We start from the raw sequence: 23,057 nt of genomic DNA on the forward strand, positions 1-23,057 counted from the left end.
TGAACTTCGGACCTTATGGGTCACAGTCCATATATATTTTATATACTCCTGGGTTGTTGTTATTGTTGTTAAGTGCTGTCGAGTCGGTTCCGACCCATAGCGACCCTGTACAGGGTTTCCGAGGGTATAAATCTTTACGGGAGTAGAAAGTCTCATCTTTCTCCCACAGAGCAGCTGGTAGTTTCGAACCGTTGACCTTAAGGTTCCCAGCCCGATTCATAACCACTATGCTACTTTTTCACACCTGTCCAGCCTGTTCTATTAATGCATCTACTCACAGATCACTGTAGGACTGTGTCTACAATAGAGGGACTGAAACTTCCTTCCCGGGCCGTTGCTCTGTCAGGAGCAGTGACAGACTATGAATGCAGGCCTTGGATGTCAGAGGCCCTCCACACAGCCATTGCCTCTTGGAGAGAGAAAACAGCAGTGACCGACCATTAGTAAGAGGCGATGGCACTGTGACATTCTCTGGGAAGGCTGGCAAATGAGGGAACACAGCCCTCCGTAAACAAGTCACCCTGCTGTTCCTTTCCTGGCCAGACATCTCTCCTTGCTCACACAAAGGCTTGAGCAAACACAGGGCCACATCATCCTGGTGACTGTGAACCAGGGTTGGGCCAGGCTGTCCCTAAGCCACCGACTGAGCTCCCCCAGGATCTGGGTGCTGTGTGAAGCACTGCGAGCCTAGGATAAGGGGCCTAGGATGGGGTAAGAATTCCAGGGCGAAAGGGAGAACCCCCGGCTGAGGCCCAGCACTCACATGGACAGGGAGCTTGCCAGCAAGAATGCAGACTCTGGCCTCCATCTCACAAGTGGAAAATCTGAGCCTGTTGGGCTGGAAGGGGCCATTGAATCCTGAAATCCTCCCTTCGGCTTGCTGGCAGGCACTGAGGAAGAGAAGTGAGCTCATGGGCCTCCAGATGCGGAACCCAAAGACCTCATTCCCATGGCAGAAGCTGGGCATTAGTGTATGGGAAATGCTACAAAAATCCCTTTAAGTAACATTCTCCTGTAAGGAAGAAATACAACAGCCCTGTGATAATAAGACACGTCTACAGTTACGCTCATTTCTCACCTTGAGGTACCAGATGCAAAGTTGCTTGCCTTTCCAGGTATGCTTCTGAAGAGTCATTAATCCTTCCGCAAGTACCTGAGGGGGCTTAAATAGAAGACATGGGTACAGAACAAACCCTCAAACTTCACAGCACCACTGCAGAAATGGAGACTGAGGGGTACAGTGGGGGAAGGGAGTCACTCTAGACTAGGAGCCTTAATCAGGAGACCTTGCCCATTTCAGTGTTTACTGTAAAGAGACCACCCATGAGGCATCTGCATTTTACTTCCTTGTAAGATGTTTTACAGACCAACTGGCATTGCCCACCTTGAAGGATGACCTTCTGCTGGGGCAGAGACCAGACCCCCCCAGAATAAGTTGTGCCTGCCCCTACCTTTATGGTGTGGTGCTGTAGGATAAGCACTCAACCACAAGGTCAAGCACTCAACTCACTAGTCGCTCCTTGGAAACCCTATACAGGGCCGCTATGGGTCGGAACCGACGTGATGGCATTTAACAGCTTTTGCAGAGGAATCCATATTGAATAAATGATGTGCACACAAGCAATTAGCATGGCGTCTTCTACATTGGTCCTTTGGAGAAATCCCCGCCTAGCCTATGAATAACTATGACGTCTTCCCCCCACCCCCTGCCCCGCCCCTTAAAACCTTTTTTAAAAAGCCTAGCAAAGCCTTGGCTAGGGGAGTCGGGGGTTAAGCTTTGCATTAAGCCTCTTTCCTGTAATAAACCTTTGCTTGTATGGAAACCCTTCCTCTCCTGACTATTCTTGACCAGTAGAAAGAACAACCCTCTCTTTCAGGCTGGAGGTGGTGCAATTAGCCCTCTTAGAAACTTCAGGAACCCACCTAAGAGGCTGCTCACCTGGACAGAAATGCAACATGGAGTTTCCTAATGCCAAGATAGAGCCGGTAAGTTAAGTGCCTAGGAGAAAATGTTTTCTCGGCTCTGGGTTCTGGGGAAAAACTGTCACAGATGTTTGCTCCCAAGAGGTACTTAAGAACACAGGAAATGCTTCATAGACCGCTTACCAGCCTTACATTGGCCTCAGCAAATGAATGCCACAGGGATGGATCATGACCTGGGGCAAATTCCACTAGTCTGTGCTTCAGTTTCTCATCTGTAGATTGGGAAAGAGAACAGCATCTACCTCACAGGTTGGTTGTGAAGATGTGTTACTTACAGCAGTGCCTGCCACACAGGAGACAGGGGGTGTCCCAAACTTTGTGGAAAACTTCCATCATCTTTTCATTCCATTTTCCCACAAAGTTTTGGAAGCCCCCACATAGTAGTGATATTAAGTGTTGCGTTATATTTTTCTTGCGAGCTATGGCCCTCAGACCAAATCTGGTCAGTCACCTATTTGTGTAAAGTTTTATTGGAACACAGCCATGCTTACGTGTTGTCTGCCTTTTGCAATACTTAAGTGGCATTCAGTTGTGGCCTTAAAGTCCAAAATGTTTATTATCTAGCTCTTTACAGAAGTTTGCCAATTTTGATTTGAAGGAATAAAGGCTTGTGTGACGTTCACACGTAGCTGTTCTGGGCCCGATCCTAAGCCTCCTTCCTGCCTAACTTGGGAGAAGTTGCTTATCCTAAACAAGTGTCTCTGGAATGACACCGGGGATGGAGGGATGGGGGTGGGGCGGGGGGGGGGGGGAGGAGATGACGACTACCAGCACCTCTTGGTAGGCTGAGAGGCTGTCACAGGGCCTGCTATGTGGGCCAAGGGAAAATGGAGGCAGTTGAGAGCACAGGCATCAGTATTCTGGGCTGCAGGGAGCCAGCCTGTAAAGGGATGCCCAGAGGCGAAGCTTTTGTTTAGCACATACATTAATAAACACGAAGCCACTCCTCCGTTCCACTTCAACAACCCCTTAGTCTGGAGTGCAGGGCGATGAGCAGGTGGTGTCAGAATCTTTAGGATATCAAAGTGGAGGCATGCCGCAGCACCTTCCTGCTTCTCAGTAACCCTAGCAGCAGACACATGACCAGAGTGTCACCGATTTAGAGCACCTCTGACCTTTAACTATGCTCCATGAGGAGCCAGGATACCAAGCTCAGGGCAAAACATTCACCATGGTAAATACGGTGCCAGATTTCAACCGTGGAAAACTTATAGGAAATCTACCCACTTTTTCTCACAAGGACAGCATTTCGTCTGACAACCACAGATGGTATTTTCTGGACAACAGACGTACAATGAAATAAAATATGCCAATTGAGAAGCATTTACCCAGCATTATCTTCATTGTATTTCATACATCAACAGCTTTTGTTAGCACATCATCGTTCCACCCTTCAACTTTCAGTTGGTAGTAGTTGGCAATCAGATGCAACAGTTTCCCTGTTTCTATGGACTACACAGGCGTTCAGGGAGGCAGAGAATTGATGATTCCCTTGACCTGTGACTGACTCTACTGAGGCTGTGAGGTGGACAGGCACCTGGGCTCCACTTAGAACTTGAAGAATGTGGCTCATGTTGGTCACTGCCTTTGGCTGCATCAGGTCTTTTGGGTTCCAGGTTGCTGCACAGGGTTGTGTTCAATGAGTAGGGAGGGATGCAATATTATCAGGGATGTTCTAGACAGCCATCTGATGAAGGTGTTAGTAGGCAATGCCCTAGACCAGGGCTTGGCTAACTGCCATGGGTAAATCCAGATTGCTTGAACAAAGGAAGTTTTATTGGAATAGAACCGTGCTCATCCATTTACATATTGTCTGTGGCACTATAGGATCAGCAATGGACTGTGAACGTCAACAGTTCAAACCCACCAGCTGCTCCTCAGAAACTATAGAAAGTTGCTGAGCCGGAACCAACTCAACGGCACTTTAACAACATAGCTGCTTTTGAATAAGGGCAGAGATGAAAAGTTCTGACCACATGGCCTGCAAAGCTTTAAGTCTTTACTACCTAGCCCTTAACACAGAAGAGGCATCAGGGCACGGCTTGGACCAGGACATCCAAGAGGAGCCGGAATTGATAGGCATTTTTGTGACTAATCAGAATTTGTGTTTCTGATTGGTCACAAAGACAGTAATGTAAAAAATTGTCATTTGGAGACAATTCCAACTCAAGGCAACCCCATATCAGAATACAACTGTGTTCCACAGGATTTTCAATTTCCCAAATCTTTCTTCTGACATACCTCAGGTTGGATTTGAACCTCCAGTCTTTCAGTAAGCAGCTGGGCACAGAAGCTCATTGTCTTACTCAGAGACTCCAGTAAGGCATATATAGTATAAGGAAGGTGAGAGATCTAAGAGTTTGGTTTTAGATTCCTTCAATGACAGTGAACCAAGGAAGAAATGAGGGCCTGAAACTTAACCCTGTATCTTTTCATCATACCTGGTACCATTTGCTACCAGCATGATTACATCTTCTTGTAGCTAGTTGTTCAGGCTTTCATTCTTGGGGATGAAATAAAGATCTTACAGATTTTTGGCATCTCCTCCAGCGCCTCCAGGTCTCCTGAACTCCCAAGGCACAAAAGTGGCCTTGGCATAGGGTAGACAAATATCTGTGTGGGAAGGAGTTATTTCACAATTGAAGTGACCAAGAAGGGAGGTAGTTTCTGGGTACAACTGTGGCCCACTTTGCCTTTGAAGATCACTGATTGCCCCCTCCCCCCCCCCACCCCCAGCTGATTTGGGAGACAAAAATATATAAAGATAACACCTACAAAATGACATGGTATTGTTGTTAAGAGCTGAGGAGGGCATAGGCTACTACAGAGGCTACCACTCTAGGTCAAAGCCAACTTCCTGAAGAAGTGGCGTGTGGTCTCAGGGCTGTGAAGAGAGAATAGGAACCCCATTACTTTGAGAAGGCCTTCATCTCAATGATTTTCCATGAAGGCAAGGTGGGCATTTTCTTACCTGCCTTTTCCTGTTGACAAGGGTACACCCAAGCTCCAGGAACCAACTGATGGGCAATCAATGATCTTCAAAGGCTCCCCATGTGATTATGGTGCAGCCAGAGTCAAGAACCACTGGTGTACGTGAACCTAAGCATTTAGAGAGATGGGGACCCCCCATGACAGTGGGGCAATGAGATGAACCTGGTTGGAATGATGAAGACATTCTTTTTCAGTGGAACTGGGTATCAGAGCAGTGGCTCCTGACACGTGATGACCAACTGTCTTGAGGGAGGGGAAGTTAACATGTTTTAGACAAAAAAGATGCCTAGTAATATGACACTTTCAGAAGGCAGTATGTGGTTAACACACCAGTGTTGGGCTCCTCGCGTCACTGAGCAGGACTTAGTTTGGCCTTACAACTTCTGTGAGGGGCAGCTTTAGAACACCTGTGATTTCTGGTTTTCCCAGCACCATCCTGTTGAAGAACTGGTTTTGAAGGAGATCTGTTGTTGCTTCAGGTTTCCAAGTCAGAAAGCACCAACCCTTGTGACACTGGTAGGGTTCCTGGGAAGCATTGTGTGTCAGCAGCCGATGTTCCATGCTCAGCAGGATGACCTTTAGACTGTTCTCCAGCCTCCCTCTCTTCTTCCTTTACAATCATGCAAAGTCCCAAACACTACAAGAGCCAACCAGTGTGATCTAAAAATCAATTCTGGGCCCATTGAGCCGTTATCGCAAAACATTCTGTGGGTCTTATGATATCATATTTGAGGGGCTAAGAACTGTCAGAACACTCCTCTTCCAAATAATCAACAGGGAATTCCACACCATCCCCATGCCAACTCAGCTACTGAGAGAAGATGAGGAAAAGAAATGTTAGTAAGTGCCTCTTGCTTCCTCATATAAGGTTTGAAGCAGTGAGTGGACTGCAAACTTCAAAAACTTAAGTGAGCTAAAGAGGACAGAAAGGTGAACTTCTTGAAAGGTAGTGTGATGTCCACAAAGACAGGGGGGATCAATTTGTAGAGTTTGGTAAAGAAATAGAACAGGGAAGAATTACACTTAAGGGAATACATGATCTCAAATTACCTTGCCTTCCATAAACCAAATCCATTGTCATCAAGTGGTTTCCAACTATAATTCTGACTCTGTATAGGAGTTCTAGTGTGGCACTCTGTGTTAATGTGCCAGACTGCAAAGCCGTTTGAACTGCAAAGTTGGTGGTTCAAGCTCACCAGCTGCTCCTCAGAAACCCTACACAAGGTCGCTATGGGCCAGAACCGACTCGACAGCACTTAGCAACAACATAGGAGTCTTGGTGTACTGCCACAGGATAAATAAAAAATTCCACCTCAAGGTTGGTTTGAACCACAGGTTGGCAGTTCAAACACACCAGTCACTCCTCGGAAACCTTATGCAAGGTGACTATAAGTTAGGGAAGACTCGACTGCACGTTAACAATAGTTTTTGAGAATAAAGCTTTGAAGAAGCGGACAGCCCAACGCCTAATCCGCAGCATCACCAGGTCTTCTTACAAAGAGCAGGAAAGATTTCTGCCTCCATTTTCTAGTCAGAGGTCTAAGACAAAGTAGAAGACAGGAACAGTCTATAGATGGTTCTTGATCTCAGGGCCCAGCACTGGCCCAAGAGCTGCATCCTATTAAGTTCCTTTAGTCCGGCTGCCCAGGTGGCTCTGGTCTGACTTTTGCTGTCCCGTCTCTACAATGCGCAGGACGTCCAAGATCCTTCTCAATCAACTTGTGACTCTCAAGTCACGATTCTCACGATAAACAGCAATGTAGCTGTCCACATGTTTCCTACAATGGACTGTGCCCAAATTTTTGTCCACCAAGGTAGCTTCATCAAGACTCAGTGCCAGGTGTACAACTGCTCTTTGCTGGCTGCATGCACGAATGACAGGATGTCAACGTGGTTGCAAATGTTATGCCTAAAAAATTCTAAAAAATATGTTATCTGTTCAATTCTTCACGTAACTGCCTCCCTCCTCTCCTAAGTGCTGAGCAGATCTGAAATTTAAGTTAGAAGCATGAGAAAACAGTGGTTGTGTGAAGAGAAGTAAAACGGAGCCCCAAAACCAAAAAACCACAATCATGAAATGATAGAACTGGATGACAAAATCCTTACTGGTGCTTTAAAACTACTGTGGGTTCACTGTACTTTTCCCCTTTAAAAGTAATTTAAAAAACAAGATTCAAACAGAGACCAATAACACAGAAAATTATTTACAAAACCAAAGGTAAATAACCTAATGTGGCCCAGTTGCACTTTGAAAGAATCTGAAAAACAAAAAACAAAACCACCTTTTTTTTTTCTTCATTTCTCCCAGAACGGTAGTGTTGCAAACTAGAGAATGCCTTAACTGCAAAGGGTAGAGAAAAGGCCCCAGAACTCAGAACCAGACACAGCAATGGGAAAACCACCACTCAAACACACAAGTGGCATTTTGTGATCAAATTTATTTTTTGTTTAAATTTCATTTACTTTGTTTTACTGTAATTTACACAAGAGACTGCCAAGTAAACTAGGTATTTTACATTCATCACACATTCCCTCCAATCTGCACAGTTGTTAGAAAAACATTAAAATCTATGCACCGGCTCTTGCTTCCACGTGCACCCGAGCTCCCAGCGAAGCTACAGATGCTGGTTGAGAGTGCGTTTCATTAAGTGGGAGAGACTTTTGATTTCACAAAATTAACCCTCCCCTTCGCACTTTGCACACAATGATTATGCTTTGACGAGACCCATCTTAAAGCAGTGCCCAGAGAGTAAATGCCAGTTTTCACCCTGAGAGTACAGAGACCATCTGACACATGGGACTTGCTGCCTAGGAATTGGACACTGTGGTGCAGCAGCCATCTTCAACATCCTATGTTATCACTTCAGTTGGTGCAGGGGGCACGTGGGAAACTCAGGAGCAGGGGGGTGGCTGTCAGCACTCAGGTTACTAGAGCCAGTTGACTGCAGGGGCTGGTGTGTCTCAGAAGGATGCGAGGTAAGAGTTAGTGACCGGAAGGCTTTGACAGTTATCACTCTACTCAAGCTCCCAAGGACTGATGTGACAAAAAACTGGATCCAGACAGAGAAAGCTGATACAAAGCTTACCTAGCTATTGTTCCTTTCTTAAAATAAAAGATGGTGGCTTCTAACCAGCATTTTCTGAATGCTTATCTAAGACATATTCCAATGGATGTCCTACGTCAGAAAGAAAGAACTCAAAAGGGTGGAGGGAGGTGTGGCTACCTCTGGGCGGGGTCTCCTACCTGGGCAGGCAAGCCTCATGCTTAAATTCTTCCTATCTCAAAGTCAGCATCTTCCCTTAAGGTATATTTTCAACATGAAAAGCGCACAAGGGCAGCACTACATTCACTCTATTCTATTGTGTAAGTTGTGATGAATCTAGACCACTTGCATAGTTTCCAAACTATAATTTCAGAAGACAGTCATTTCAGAAACAGGTTTCTGGAGAAGTGCCGTAAGTCCAATGTCTCTACCCAGCCTGCAATGCTATTAAGATGAATTTCTTAACCAATTCCCTGGTCTAACAGGTGCCTGGAAACTGTATAGCAGTGTTTATTACAAATCACAAACCATCATCTCCATTTTGCTAGGTTTGATGTAGAAAAATATGTGAAATTTAAAATACAAAAATCCAATAAAAACCAGAATTTTTTTTTAAAGGATTTTTCCTTCAGGGCAAACAAGTAAAAATCAGCATGTAAATTTGCTCCTTCCTATTAGATACTGTGAAATTTGGCTATATGATAATGACCATCCAGAAATAAATAGTTATAAATACATTCAGAGGATACATTCCAGATTTACTGGGCTACTAAAAAATTTAGACTACACTTTTTCTGTGGGAGTCTGTTTGTTGAAGGGCTGAAAATACCAATTTCTAAGAGACTGATTTAAAAGAACAGAAAAATAATAAAAGGCTATATATATATAATATATATTGGTCCACAGCTTGACATTTATGAAACAAACCAGCTAGTATTACATTGCAGTCAATTTGTCCATGAATGGTAGTACTCTGATAATTATTAAAATCTGTTCCAGGTATATATATTGAAAATATTTTCTTTTGCATTCTTGTTGAAGATAGGTACAGTACTTTGGAGAAATTGTACTAATCCCTTCAGTATGTTCGTCTGTACATATATATACACACAAGTGTGTGTGTCTTGCTCTGTAGCTCTACATGCATTTTATATACAGCTACAGACACACGCACATACATATATACACACGTGGTTGAGAACCTGTGCATGTGTGTACATAACCACAAGCACTCATTTGGGAAACATCAACACTGCAAGATACTGGTCAGATTCGTCTTCACTCGTCACTGGCTGCACTTGTTCCCCTCACTTGACCTTGATTACGTAACTGTAGGAAAAGGGAAAGAGTACAGGTTGTTAAAATACAGGGAAACACACACAAAAAATGATACGTCATACACATTCTCCAGAAAAAACTCTAATGTATCAAAGCTTTCAGCAGAAAACATATCCTCAACAACTACATTTAAAAAGTTTTTATCTTTCTTAAAGATTTTTGTGTAACTAGTGATACAGCATTTTGTTTCCTCAGAGGGAAAAATAAAGTAGAAGTAGAAATAAGTCACAGAAATGTGACTTAACAAAAAACAACAGTAAGAAAAAAAAAATACATGAAGTTAAGCAAAGGGCTTCAGAGGCAACTTGGGAGAGCTGATTCACGTATTTACTTCTGACTATTGAACACTTCATTTATCCCCATGCCCAATAATTAGACAACAGGTAGCTCACAGAAGAGTGCAGCAAAAAAAAGAAAAAAACAAACAAAAAAAAAAACCAACCCACAGCGGAACAAGGGGGGGAGTGTTATATCTTGTTCTTTGCTAATAAACATCTTAGTTCAATATTAACAAATGATGACAGCATACTGTTGATTTTTGGTTGCTCACACTGGTTTCATTCAATATGTGGGGTAGATTTTTATGCACTTTTCTCCAGGCTAAGCAAATCTCTTATTAAGAGTATATAAATTTGTCTTATAGAAATTTTACGACCACAGCAGTTTTATTTTAAAATTGAAAGTGAAGTGCATATCAAAGTTAACTGTTTGAATAACTGAAGAGTCAACATGAAAGAAGACTTTCTGGGACACAGGAAATATTTCAACTAAAATGGACTGCTAAAGTTGGGACTCGGGGGATGGACGAAGGACTTTCCTTAGTATGATTTCAAGTGCTTTTACATACTTAAACTACAAATGGTCTTGCTAAGAAATTGGTATTAACCAGGGCTTCACACTGGCTCCTCCTGGTTCAGTCATAGCCATTGAAGGGAAACCAGAAGGAACCCAAATTGGTAAAATGTTGGTGAACCTTTATGACAACCAAAACGCTTAAAGTAACAGGTGGATACACTACTAGAAACTTAACCTCCCTCTTAGAAAGTAAAAGCAGTGTGGGTGTTGCTTAACAATGAAATCTCTTGACTGGCAGAGTAAAAAACAATAGCACCCCTTCAAATACGGCGACCAACCATGTTGCTTTGAAGGTGTATTGCTATCCACATTCCTGGCAATAATTCAATCTCCTGCATCAGGTTCTTGAAATGGTTCACTATGCCCTTCCAAGTATCCTACTTCAGGGCTTCAACCCTTAATTTTTCCTGTTCTGGCTATTGTTCCACTTCATCTAATTTTTAAAAATTTTGAGTCTGTGCTGATTTTGATTCACTCATCATGAATGAACCGGTCTGAACCAGTTCAAAGGCCTGCAATGAACTTGCTCTGGATGAAGCAAACTCAGCTGGTGTCTATGATGATATTACATACTGAATGAGTGTACTTGGTAGCTGGTTTTCTCACTGTAAATGCTTAGAACTAGCCCAGGATTATGAAATCCAACGTGTTCCCCATGGATAAAATTCATACAGAATGATAATGCAAGTGGCCACTGTCAATTTCTAAAATATGTTATCTTTTACATTTCAAAAATAAAACCACGTGTAACATTTAAGCTAGAGGTACAGCAAGTTAACTAACTACCCATAACCAGAACAATGTTGATTTTCAAACAGTTCTTTTACTGAGGTCTTCACTTACACAGTTTGATATTGTCTCTGACCCTACAGGGGACTCATCTAGACATCAGCAGCCGACGTGCCTCGGACGGAACCCTTCTTACGCATCTAAACGTAAAATAAAATCATGAGCTGCTAAAATCACAGAGAGAGGGAGAAAGGAGAATTAAAACCAAAAAAGAAAAAAAAGTCTCGAGAGATTTTGAAGTGATGGCTGCCTGTTTATAACCATATCCACATTGAGAATGAAGTTCTGAGGCCTCTTAGTCTAAAGACAGTTTTGCAAATTGGCCTTTTCTTTACACAGCAGGAGAACTATTGAATCTAAGAAATAAGAGGATATACACTGATGATATGAAACTACCAAAGACAGCCAAGTGTAAAGGAATGGTTCTCTCCGTATGAGGGAGCTTCAAAAAGTTTGTGAGAAAACTGGAATTGAAAGATAATGGAATTTTCCTATGAACGTTATGAAGCCCCCTTATATAATACAAGGGAACATTCCATTGGTCTGGCCTATCTGTTCCTAGTTCCTGGAGCAGATCCTTCAGCTGCTTTTAAAACCAGGGCCTCTCAGAGGACTTCTTAAGCATAAATTTACTTAAGAGAGGAGAGGATGAAGGCAGAACAAGATATACCACAGAACACAAAACAAGGAGGCATTCAGAACCATCATCTACTGACAATCGTAAAGACTTAATGAGGAAATCAAAGAAGAAAGGAAAGAAAAGGAGTAAATATAACAGGCACATTTAAAACTACACACACACAAAAACAAAAACAAACAAAAGTACTAACGGAACAAATAGGTATACATTTGCTTCTAGTATTCCTCTGGTTGCTAAACCCAACCCCAGGGTTGCTTTTTAGGGTTCAAAGCAAGGGTAGTCCTCTTCTGCCCTGGCTTCTAAAGAGGCTAGTTGTTGGCTAAGCTAAACTGTATTCTTCAAAACTGTCTTATAACCCCCACCCTCTACGGTTATGATTATAATGAGATGTCTTTCTGATGTTAATGGGGCAGGAGTGTGCCTTGAGTCAATCTTCTGAGATACAAAAGAGATTAAATAAGCAAGTTGAGAGCAGAGATGGGTAAAGAGAGATTCCAAGATACATGGAGATCTCCAAGGAACCAGGAAACTGAAGCAGAAGAGACAAGGACCTTCCCTCCAGAGCAGGGAGAGAGACAGTCTTCCTCTAGAGCTGGCACTATGAATTTGAACTTCAAGCCTCCTAAATGGTGAGCACTCATTTGTGGTTATTTCTGTTCTAGCTCCACTAGATAACTAAGACACTATTTCCTTCTCTCCATAATTAAAACTCATAAATTCAATTTTCAAAACTGGCAAACTTAGAAGAGAGTAACAGTGCATCAAGTTCTTATCAGCAGGTGTCAGAGGAACCGGACCTCCGAATGAGGGCGTTGAAAGCTCTCAGTGGTGAAGAGGACTTTCACAGGAGGTGGGCGCGCTTTCTGGGTAAGCATCGATTCTAAAGATGTCTACAAACCATCTGTTAAGACCCAATGCAGAAGCAAGTCAATGTGGAATAAGGCACCCCCTAATGACTAAGTAGAGTAATGGTTATGAATCGGGCTGCGAGCCGCAAAGTCAGCAGTTCGAAACTACCAGCCGCTCCGCGGGAGAAAGATGAGGCGTTCTGCTCCCGTAAAGATTTACAGCCTTGGAAACCCTGTGTAGGGTCGCTATGAGTTGGAACCGACTCCACGGCACACAACAACAACAACAACAACGACCACAAATCACATAAGGAACAGCACTTAAGACAAAAAATGTGTCTTTAAGTAACTGACCAGCTGCTCTTACCCTGGTGTTGTGCTGTGGGTTAATGCGCTGGACTGCAAGATCATTTGAACCGCAAGGTTGGTGGTTCAGTCTCACCAGCTGCTTCTGAGAAACCCTATACAGGGTTGCTAATGAGTGTCGCCGGCACTTAACAACAAGAGTTTTACAGTGTCTAGAGGGAAGTAGTCCTTTTATGCCATGTGGATACAATATCTTCTCATAAAGCAGGCTACCGCCTCATAACTTCTCTTATGTATTCTTACTGTGTGTCAATACTAAAGTACCACCGACTGACTTGTCTGAAGAAGTAGCTAAGCCTGCACATCCACTGCTGCGGGTGGGCACAAGAGGCACCCCTTGTGTTTGGGGATCCTGATGTTGACTGCAAGCTTGTGAGGAAAGCAAAAGAACTTCCAGGGGAAGGGTGGGAAGAGGGAAGGGAGTCCAGGAGTCTGGAGGCAGGCAGGGCTAATACTCCCACCAGGTCAATACTGACAGCTCTTCTTCAGATTATGATAGTTCTACAGCATACAAATCAGAACCATGAGTTTCCTGTCGTGTTTGGTAAATCCTTGTTGGAAATGCCAGCCATATCATGAGTCTAGTATGAATGAGTATAATTCCACTGCTGTCTTTCTGGATGTCCAGCAGAGATGGAGCTGCTCTAATGGGATGAAGGAAAGATGGCAGGTATTCTGGAGCCTGAAGCACTTGAAGAGGGGAAAATGGCAAAGGTAGGGAAGAGAGAATTCAAAACGGAGGTGAAGGGGTTCTTGGAAAACAGCACCTGGCTCTTGAGCAAAGAAAAAAAAAAAATGGGAAAAGAAGAGGGAGGCACGGCACCCCACCATACTCCTCTACATGTTTCAATGTTTTGCCCATGGGGTGAATCAAATAAAGGGGTGGAGGAGAGTTGTACATGCTCCCCACTCTGAAGATCCAAGGTCATCCAATTAGTAGAACATGGGGTTCAAGAGGTTCCCACTGGCTGGCCTAGAAATCTAATCCCTACTTAGAATGTTGTTTCTGTGGGAAAAGGTATGTTCCAAATTTCAAACAATCAACTTAAAATTTTTGGAACAAAATCCATTCATAAGCTGGAGACTGCCTATAGTTTACTTTATGTCTAAGATAAGGTTAAAACATTTTATTGCCTTATAAAGGAAGTATGTTCTGGTCTTCTCAGAAGGTTTGTACAAAACTAATTAGAAGCAGATCTGCTGTAATCACCAAAAGTAAGCAATCTTAAACACAGATTCTTTACGATGCCATGTGCCAGAAAAAGGGCTTCTCTTCTGTGCCAAACAATCTGATTCATGGCCATTCTCCAGTGATTCCACAGAGTTCCTCCTGTACTCACAGGCATTCGTCAAAGGCTCGAGCCTGCAGGGCTTCCAACATGGACTGCTGGCAGGACTTGTGATGACTGCATGGAGACTGACTGCTATCCTGTCCTACACATTCCTCGGGTTCAGTTCCCTAGTGGGGCTTTACTGCCAACTCAAGAGAAGTGGGCCAGGAGAAAAGCAGAGCTAGGCACATGCGAGACAGTGTCAGGGAAGAGCGAGTCCCTGGGAGAGACACAAGGAGTCCGTGCACACCCTGCAGGGTGGTGGCTCTCTGTGGTAATGAGGAGATACGGGGTGCTTTGACTTAGAAAGATGCTGTGAGGGCACCTGGCCCAAATACCACCTGAACTTTTGCCTACTGTTTGTGAAGAAATAAGGGTTCCTTACTGGTTGGGAAGAGAAAAAGTGTTTCTAGAGTCGAGGACAACAGCACTAGCCTTTACCTTTTCTACAGAAGAAGGAAGAAAGACTTGCTCTGATAATGTGTATGATCTCCCAAGCAAGCCAGAGGCATGCTGCTTGGTTAGCCACAATGAATCATTATACAAACACTGTGGAACTAGCTAACAGCACAGAGATAGCACATTAAAAAGAACCCAGAACTACTGGGCATTTCACAGTGAACAAGTTCTAGATCAAGGACACTCAAGTCTACCTTCATAGAAGATGCTCAAAACGCAAGAAACTAGAAATCAGGATAGTAGTGTCTACGACACTTGACTTTGATGAGGATAAACAGATTTGTGGATGGCTTTCAGAAACACTTGTCTGGAGTCTAAGGCTACACTTACTAATAAGCACGTCAATGATTTGGAAAAGGACAATTAGAGAATTACCACAGAGAGAAAGTCTTACTGTTTCTAGTTCTTTTTGAGTTTCATCTTCCATTCTCCTAATGTCTTCCATGGTCAGATCAATCCACTTGTCAATCCAACAAAAAAGCTGGCGATGAAAGTTTGTAAATATCCTTTTTTCTTGCTTTTAAAACAAAGAAGAAATATACAGTATGAGATCACAAAATCTGATAATTAATGACAGAGCACTTTTAAACTTTAGTAAATGTTAATCCATGTCCCAAGTAATCCATGAAATGAGTATGTACTGAGACTGAAAAGACTCTACTATTAATGGTGTGGAGCTGTAGGGTAAGCACTGAACTGCTACCCACAATGTTGGTGGTTCAAACGCATCAGCTGCTCCTAGAAAACCCTACAAAGGCTTGTTATGAGTTGCAACCAACTCAACAGCATTTAGCAACAATAATCAGTGAAATTTTTACTTCCATCCTATTATCATTTTGTTCCACAGAAAGAAAAGTTTCTCTCAGAAACATAAACAATCTTATCTGGCAAAGGTAGTGTGGTTTAGTGGAAATTGAGTAAGTGCAATGTACACTTTCTGATCCAACATAAATTTTTCCTGGACCTGACTTATTTTTACCTTCTTCTAAATGTCAATGACCAAAGGTCAATTTGATTCCTTCTGCTATAAAACCTCATAATGTCATTTTTAAACGTCTGCAATTCCAAGGGATACTGTGGAGGTGGAATACAACAGTTACCTGAAGCAAAGAGCCCTGGATTCTTCAGCCCAAGATGTCTTGTTAAATCAAGAATTATTACTTACTCTCATCCTTATTAATTTTTCTACTCTGTATGTTATTACCATGACACATATAATCCTAATTATAATTAGCAGTTTTCATTGCTGGACTATATGTTTTAATAAACTTTCTAAACAAGGAAGAAAGTGCATGGAACAATGAGTATGTTTGTATAATCTTCAACTTTAAGTCCTCTCTGACTTCCCTGCCTGCCTCCCCCACCATGAACAGAAGGGATTTTATCAATTACATGTATGACTTCTATTTGTCATAACATGGTTGTTAATGTATTATTATAGCCCAAAAGAATGGAAGGAAGCCAATATTTAGATTGTCTACCACTGGTCTCCTGGTATAGCGATGTCGATTAATGCACTGGACTGCAAAGTCAGTCTGAATCACAATGTTGGCGGTTCAAGCTCACCAGCCATTCCTCAGAAACCCTACACAGGGCGCTGTGGGTTGGAACTGACTCAACGGCACTTAACCACCACCACCATTGTCCAATTGAAAGCCCAAGGGAAATCAAAGTTCCCCACACTTTAAGATAACTTTCTGTTTTTAAAATTATATATGTTGTTGTTATGTGCCATGGACTTCCGAGGCTGTAAGTTTTTACAGGAGCCTAATCTTTCTCCCATAAAACAGCTGGTAGTTTCTAACTGCTGACCATGAGATTAGCAGCCTGATTCGTAGCCACTATACTACCAGTATATGTGGGGACTTCAAAACTTGTGGGAAAATTTCATTATCTTTTAAATCTCATTTTCTAACGATGGTTTTGCAGTCCCCTTATATGAGAAAAAGCTTATTGTTTTGATGGTTTTAAGTGTGTCTTTCAGTGACATGACATTCACCATATTGTACTCACTATTCATTTTTAAACAAGGTATATCTCTCCAAAAGGATCATTTTCTTCTTATATATTAATGCAGATAAAAGTGAAAGGTAGAAATGAATGTAAAATTAATGTTCTCCCATGTAGACTATCACACAATTCATAATAAAACATTTAAAAAAAAAAAGTGAAAGGTAGAAAAGTTAGGGTGAAATCCAAGATTCAATTATCTGTGAGAATCAGAGATATAATGGTAGTTTCGTTACAATGACAAAGGAATAAATACTCACCTGCTGAAAAAGCACCAAAGCAGCTTTGTGTAGTCCTTGTGTATTTCTAACTATGTGTGTTTATTCAAGTGCCACCCTTGCTTCTTCCAAGTTACTTTTATATGAGAAAAAGCAAGTAAGATTAGAACCCTTAGATTGTTACTGTGGGGTTCAGGGTATAGAGAGAACAGTTCTCAATGAGATCCGTAAGAGAAGACAATTCATACTGAAGTGCAAGGAGTGTGTGTATACGTGTGTGCATTAAGGAGCTCCCTGGCAGGGTCTTGCCATCTCCCTTCAGCCATGCTAGGTAGCCAGGTCCCCTGGGGGACTTGCTGTACATGGAGACAGTCCTCTATAGAAGACCTGGACAAACTAGCCAGTTGTTGTTGTTAGGTGCCTTGGAGTCAGTACCAACTCACAGCGACCCTATGTACAACAGAACGAAACACTGCCCAGTCCTGGGCCAACCTCACAATTGTTGCCATGCTTGAGCCCGTTGATGCTGCCACTTTGCCAATCCATCTCGCTGGGGGTCTTCCTCTTTTTCTCTGACCCTCCACCTTACCAAACATGATATCCTTCTCCAGCGACTGGTCACTCCTGACAATATGTCCGAATATGAGAGACGAAGTTTGGCCCTCCTGGCCTCCAAGCAGGTTGCACTTCCAATATTCTCCTTCAACACCATACTCCGTACATAAAACATAAAAACCATGCTAGACTATTCCTCAAAGAAAGCCCCTTAGTGCTTCTGCTGACTCTGGTCTTTATTGTGTACAAAGAAGAAAAAATAAATAAATAAGAAAAGGACAAGAAGAAGTATGCAGAGACAGTTAAGTCTCATGTCATAAAAGAGAAGGGAGCATAGCAGCAAACAAAATACCCTGCGAAGTAGTAGCCATTTCAAATCCGATCCTAAACTCTTGCTACCACATTTTGCACCGGCTTTACCTTCTGAATGAAGTTTTCTACTTTGCTCTGCAGCCCCCACCACTTGAATTTGATGGTCACCAGCTTGTAGGCACACATCTGAGGACCACCTGGGTTGTTTGCCAGCTCCTTCTAGATGAGAAAAGTTGAGAAGGAGAAATCAGGACTTCGATATTTATGTTTTGATTAAAATGGACTGCCGTGTAATGACATCATAGGCATTTGTGGAGAAAAATGACAATCTCTGGTGTATACAATAACTATTTTAGCAGAAGCAGCAGTATTCCCCAGCCTTACACAGATGAAGTTACTTCCCAGCTCTAGAGTTTAATAGATGCATTGCTCTGCCTCAAATTACACTGTTCAGACTTCATATGAAATACCAAATAGTCTTCACATCGTATCAACAGTGAGTCCGTTATATGTGTTCTCCTAACAGCATTATCCTGCTCCCTTCGTGGCTGTGGCAAGACACAATACAAAATGATGAGGAAGTGGATTCTTCTTTTGTGTCCTCATATACTGGCAAGTAGGGTGGCAACTGAGACATTTTAAAAATTGAAGGGGGATATGAAAAGTCATGGAACAGCAAAGATGACCCATAATTATTACATGTTCAAAGGAAAATCGCATACATACGTACTTTTAATTTCTATAATTGATTATTACACCTCATTGTTTAAATACCAGGGAATCAAGACAAGACTTATTCTGATCATGGTGAGTGGAAGAGGGGGAAAGGCAGCAATGAAGAAATGGGCTGAGTACAACCACATTCCATAGACGCCCGATGACCTGAAGATGAGAGAGAGAAGAAGGGACTGGTTGCTCCAAAGTGTGGTGAGACCTGAGGACTCTTGAGCCCATGGACAAGAACATAGCCACAGAAGGCTAGAGCTGAGAGTGAAGCATCCAGCTGATACGAAGTGAGGGGAGATGCACAAGAATGCCCAAACTTGCAGACAGTACCCATTTGACCTAGCCTCAGAACTCAACTAGAGGAAAATTAAAACAACAACACACAACCATTTTTGATAAAGGAAACCAATGGTAAATTACTATAACTTGATGAATTTGAATTGAGCTACACTAATGGATGTGGTGGCCATGTGTTGTGGAGTTGGTTCCGACTCATATCGACCCTGTACAGGGTTTCCGAGGCTATAAATCTTTATGGGAGCAGAAAGCCTCATCTTTCTCCCACAGAATAGCTGGTAGTTTCAAACTGGTGATCATGAGATTAGCAGCCTGATTTGTAATCACTACGCTACCAGAGCTCCTTATCTAAAATTGTTGTTGGTGCTGTAAAGTGCCATCGAGTCGATTCTGACCCATAGTGGCCCTGTGTAGGGTGTCCAAGGAGCAGCTGGTGAGCTTGAACCACTGACCTTACAGTTCAAACGACTTTGCAGTCTGACACATTAACCCACAGTGCCACACCAGGCGATAAAGGCACGAAGTGACTGGCTTGCAAGTTTTCAAGAGGGAGTTTAAGAGTATGTGGGAGAAGATAAGAGTCCCGACTGAATAGTTTTCTTCTTGTCTAAATGGGTCTGGTAAAAAGAGATGGGGATAAGATTTCATATGATTCAACAGTGAGTAATTGCGACTGTCAAAACTGTAAAGGTTGAAGTTTTTTTAACAAAAACAGGGGAGTAGTTAATCTTACAGTCCAGAAACAGAGGACCCTAGGACCATCAAGGGAGACGAGCACAAATGGAATGTGGGACCTCATCCAGAGAGGCAGCAACACCAGAGATGGAGGTAGAGATGGGGACATGGAGAGAGAGAGCAGCTGAGGACTCTAGATTCATGGAAAGAGAGTAACTGAGAACTGGCGCCCAGGAGGCAGACTTGCAAAATGTGCACGTTGGTGGTTTAAATTATTAAATATGCATGCGTGTTTAAAAAAAAAAAGCTAAAATGAATAGAGAGAAATGTTAACTGATGGTACATGGAGGGGATTATAATCATTGTAACGAAACAAAATGTATGATTTATTGAATGTAAAACTGATGATCTGTCCTGTAAACTTTCACTTAATTCACAATAAAAACTTGAAAAAATAAAAGGGAAAATACTTTTAATAGAAAAAAAGGTGAGGGAGAGCATGTGCATGAACAAGTGAGCTGGGAGGGACTATTCTAGATTATAAGAGACTACAGAGATACAATACACATATATTGTGAGCATATAATGTCTGCATTTTCTTTCAAATAATTTAGCCAAATAGTTTTTTAAATGCACATATTGTGTGGAGGAGGGAGGAAAATGGGGATACAGAGAAGGAAAGCAGATATGATAAACCGCTAACAACTGCTGAATCTAGGTGGAGCAGTTGTTGTTCCAGTCTTTCAGTTTGTGGGTGTCTACAATCTATTACAAGGAGCTCTGGTAGCGTAGCGGTTACGAATCAGGCTGCTAACCTCAAAGTTGGCAATTCAAAACTACCAGCCATTCCGAGGGAGAAAGATGAGGCTTTCTGCTCCCGTAAAGATTTATAGCCTCAGAAACCCTGTACAGGGTCGCTATGAGTAGGAACCAACTCCATGGTACTTAATGACAATCTATTACATTACTACTTCTGTGACACTGACCAGTGTAGGCTTTTGTGCATTTTCTTTTTTGGCAGGAATGAGGCTCATCAAGGTGATGTGTGCAGGAGAGCAGCACCCTCCTGAGTTGACCCAGAGCAGAGCCTGGCACACTCACAGTGGCAAGCAGGCCCGGCCAGGGTCTCAAGTCTGCACAAATCTAGAGGGGCAGGGCCACTCCGAGAGGCTCAATGCTCACTCAGAGATGGTTAGGGCAGTAGATACACACCACTCCGGTCAAATCCACCCAGACTCATAGTTTTTCTCTCCACCCTTTATTCTTTAACAGAAACATATTCACCACATTGAAGCTGTAAAACAGTTAAGATTTTCCCCCCTAACCTGTAGAAATTCACTACCTGGGTAAGACTACAGAGGCCCTTCTATAAAAATTAAAATCATTGAGCCAAAGAGCAGAGCAGTGTTTTCCAAAGGCTTGTCCACCCTACTGGCAGCATCACAGGCCAGTAGCAGTCCCACTGTGCACCATTGACAGAGATCACTCAGTCTCACACACCACCTTCAGCAAACATTCTCCCATTTAGTTACAGACACAGTCATTTTAAAAAAAATGATGGATCCCTAGGTCTTAGTCTAAATCCTCAAGATTATTCTTCATTATGAAATCATAACACCACACCACTTTTTTTTTCCTCCAAAGTCTCCATAGTATTCTGAGTGAATTCTAAGGATAAGATAGATGAACGAGTTCTACCTTGGTATTATTAATGAGACTGAAAGTTCTGTACAGTCCTGCATGATTGATCAACTTTTCTGAGAAAATCTCTTCTGTAATAACATTTCATCTTCTGAATAATGACTTAGTGCATGGGTTAAATCAATGAGGTAACACCAACAAGCATTTAAATAAAAATATCACACCAAACTGTCCATCTGCAGGTGAATTCTACATCAACAGCAGAACCTGGCTAGCTTAACCCATTTCCCTCCATAACGTTCTTATCCATATAGAGCAGCAATGTGAAAACTCAACATTCATTACGCTGTACTGTACAAACAAATCTTATTCGGCAAGTATTTTGTGGGTGCCAATTCCCATTTTTTCTGTTGCCATCAAGTGGACTCCGACTTACAGCGACTCTGTAGGAGAAAGTCAAATTGCTCCCTAGGGTTTCTGAGGCTGTACATCTTTACAGGAGCCGACCACCCCATCTTTCTTTCTCTCTTGGGATGGCTGGTAGGTTTAAGCCACTGGCCTTGAGGCTAGCAGTTGATCAATGAGCCCACTGCGCCACTAGTGCTCTTGCGTGTGCGCGCGTGAACACACGCATGCACACACAGACCCACACACTTCCCACCAGGTGCCAATTACACAATACCCTAATTCTGTGCTAGGTACTGTCAGGGAACACAAAAGTGGAGGATAGAGAAAAGAATAAAATCACCAGTGTATATGATGTCAATAGATTCTTTCAAAGGATGCCCTTCTTCTGTAGATGCTGGGGGTCTGTCCTATAATCATTTATATACTGCCCTCCCACTGCTTGACCTGCAGGCCCCTGACACTTAAGTTGGTTTCCTGTGTGGAAGCCAACCAGCTTTCCATAGGATACAGATGGCTTCTAAGTAGCTAGCCTTATTGATTTGGGCATGTGTAGAAAATGGCACTCAAAATTGTGAATTAAACTAGCCAAGCATTAGTGTTAGACTAAAAGGGGACTTGGGTTGTAGCTCCCAACTTCTTGTGCAACTTCTTGTGCAACATGGGCAGGATCCTTGATTTTCCTGGACCTTGCTTCTCTTTCTGTAAAAGGAAAGGCTAGACTCAACCAGAACCTGTGAATTATGGACTAGTAACTGTTTGGAAACTCCCCATCATTGGCCATCTTGTTTCAAAGAAAATCCTTGGGTGTTTTCAGTAGAACCCTGACTCTTTAGAATTCTTTTTGTAAAAATAGCAGGATGAAGCCTGGTTCTAATTAAGGGGTAAGTTAAATGTAAGACAAACAGGCCTACCTCAAATCTGGGTTCCAAGAACAGAGTGCACACACGTGCCTTCCACAATTAACCACGTTTGTTTCTCACATTCTTTCCAGGGATCCTGTCAGGCTGCTCAAATCAATCAAGGTAATACTGGCAATGTATACGGAACAGTGGTCTATAAAATGATCTAAGGAACTGAAAAATAACAGCACAAAAGACTGAAGTAAGCTAGCTCCCAAATCTGAACTCAGTTTCTATATGTTTTCTCTTCTCTACCCAACTTGCAGGTAAGAAATCACTTACCAAAAAAAAAAACTTCAGGAAGAAAAAAGCATCCAAGAGCCAACATTTCACATAGTATGAGGCACAGGAGGTAATCCTACAGGAACATCATCTCAGTACCACCAGGAGAAGGCAGTGAACCTACAAGTTGGATTTTCTCCTTGAATTATCAACAGACACATAATATTTAAGGTCTCTTCCAATTCTAAAAATGATTTTTGCGATTCACCTCTCAATTTGAGGTATAGTCTTAAATTAAGTAAGACCTTAATTAAAGTTTACAAATAGCTTAAAAATTCTCCACTTAGGGTAAATAAAAATGTGAAATTGCTTTGACGTGTTATGTAAAATCTTCTGGCACCACCTTTCTAAAATACAACTAGAGACTATGTAAGTCCTAAAGCTGTTCAT

At 42.4% G+C, this 23,057-nt stretch overlaps 1 protein-coding gene across 1 annotated transcript in view; it reads right to left on the bottom strand.

Moving 5' to 3' along the window:
• Positions 1-9,041: 9,041 nt before the first annotated feature.
• PITPNB (phosphatidylinositol transfer protein, beta) overlaps positions 9,042-23,057 on the bottom strand; it is a 97,312-nt gene continuing 83,296 nt past the window's right edge. The window contains exons 9-12 of the mRNA XM_006869194.1: positions 17,848-17,958; positions 15,039-15,161; positions 11,055-11,140; positions 9,042-9,347 (exon numbers count right to left, since the gene is read on the bottom strand). Of these exons, the coding sequence (XP_006869256.1) occupies positions 11,093-11,140; positions 15,039-15,161; positions 17,848-17,958 (282 nt within the window). The 3' untranslated portion in view covers positions 9,042-9,347; positions 11,055-11,092. The remainder of the gene's footprint in view (positions 9,348-11,054; positions 11,141-15,038; positions 15,162-17,847; positions 17,959-23,057) is intronic.

This window comes from Chrysochloris asiatica, unplaced genomic scaffold (genome assembly GCF_000296735.1).
Source record: "Chrysochloris asiatica unplaced genomic scaffold, ChrAsi1.0 scaffold00128, whole genome shotgun sequence".
NCBI lineage: Eukaryota > Metazoa > Chordata > Mammalia > Afrosoricida > Chrysochloridae > Chrysochloris > Chrysochloris asiatica.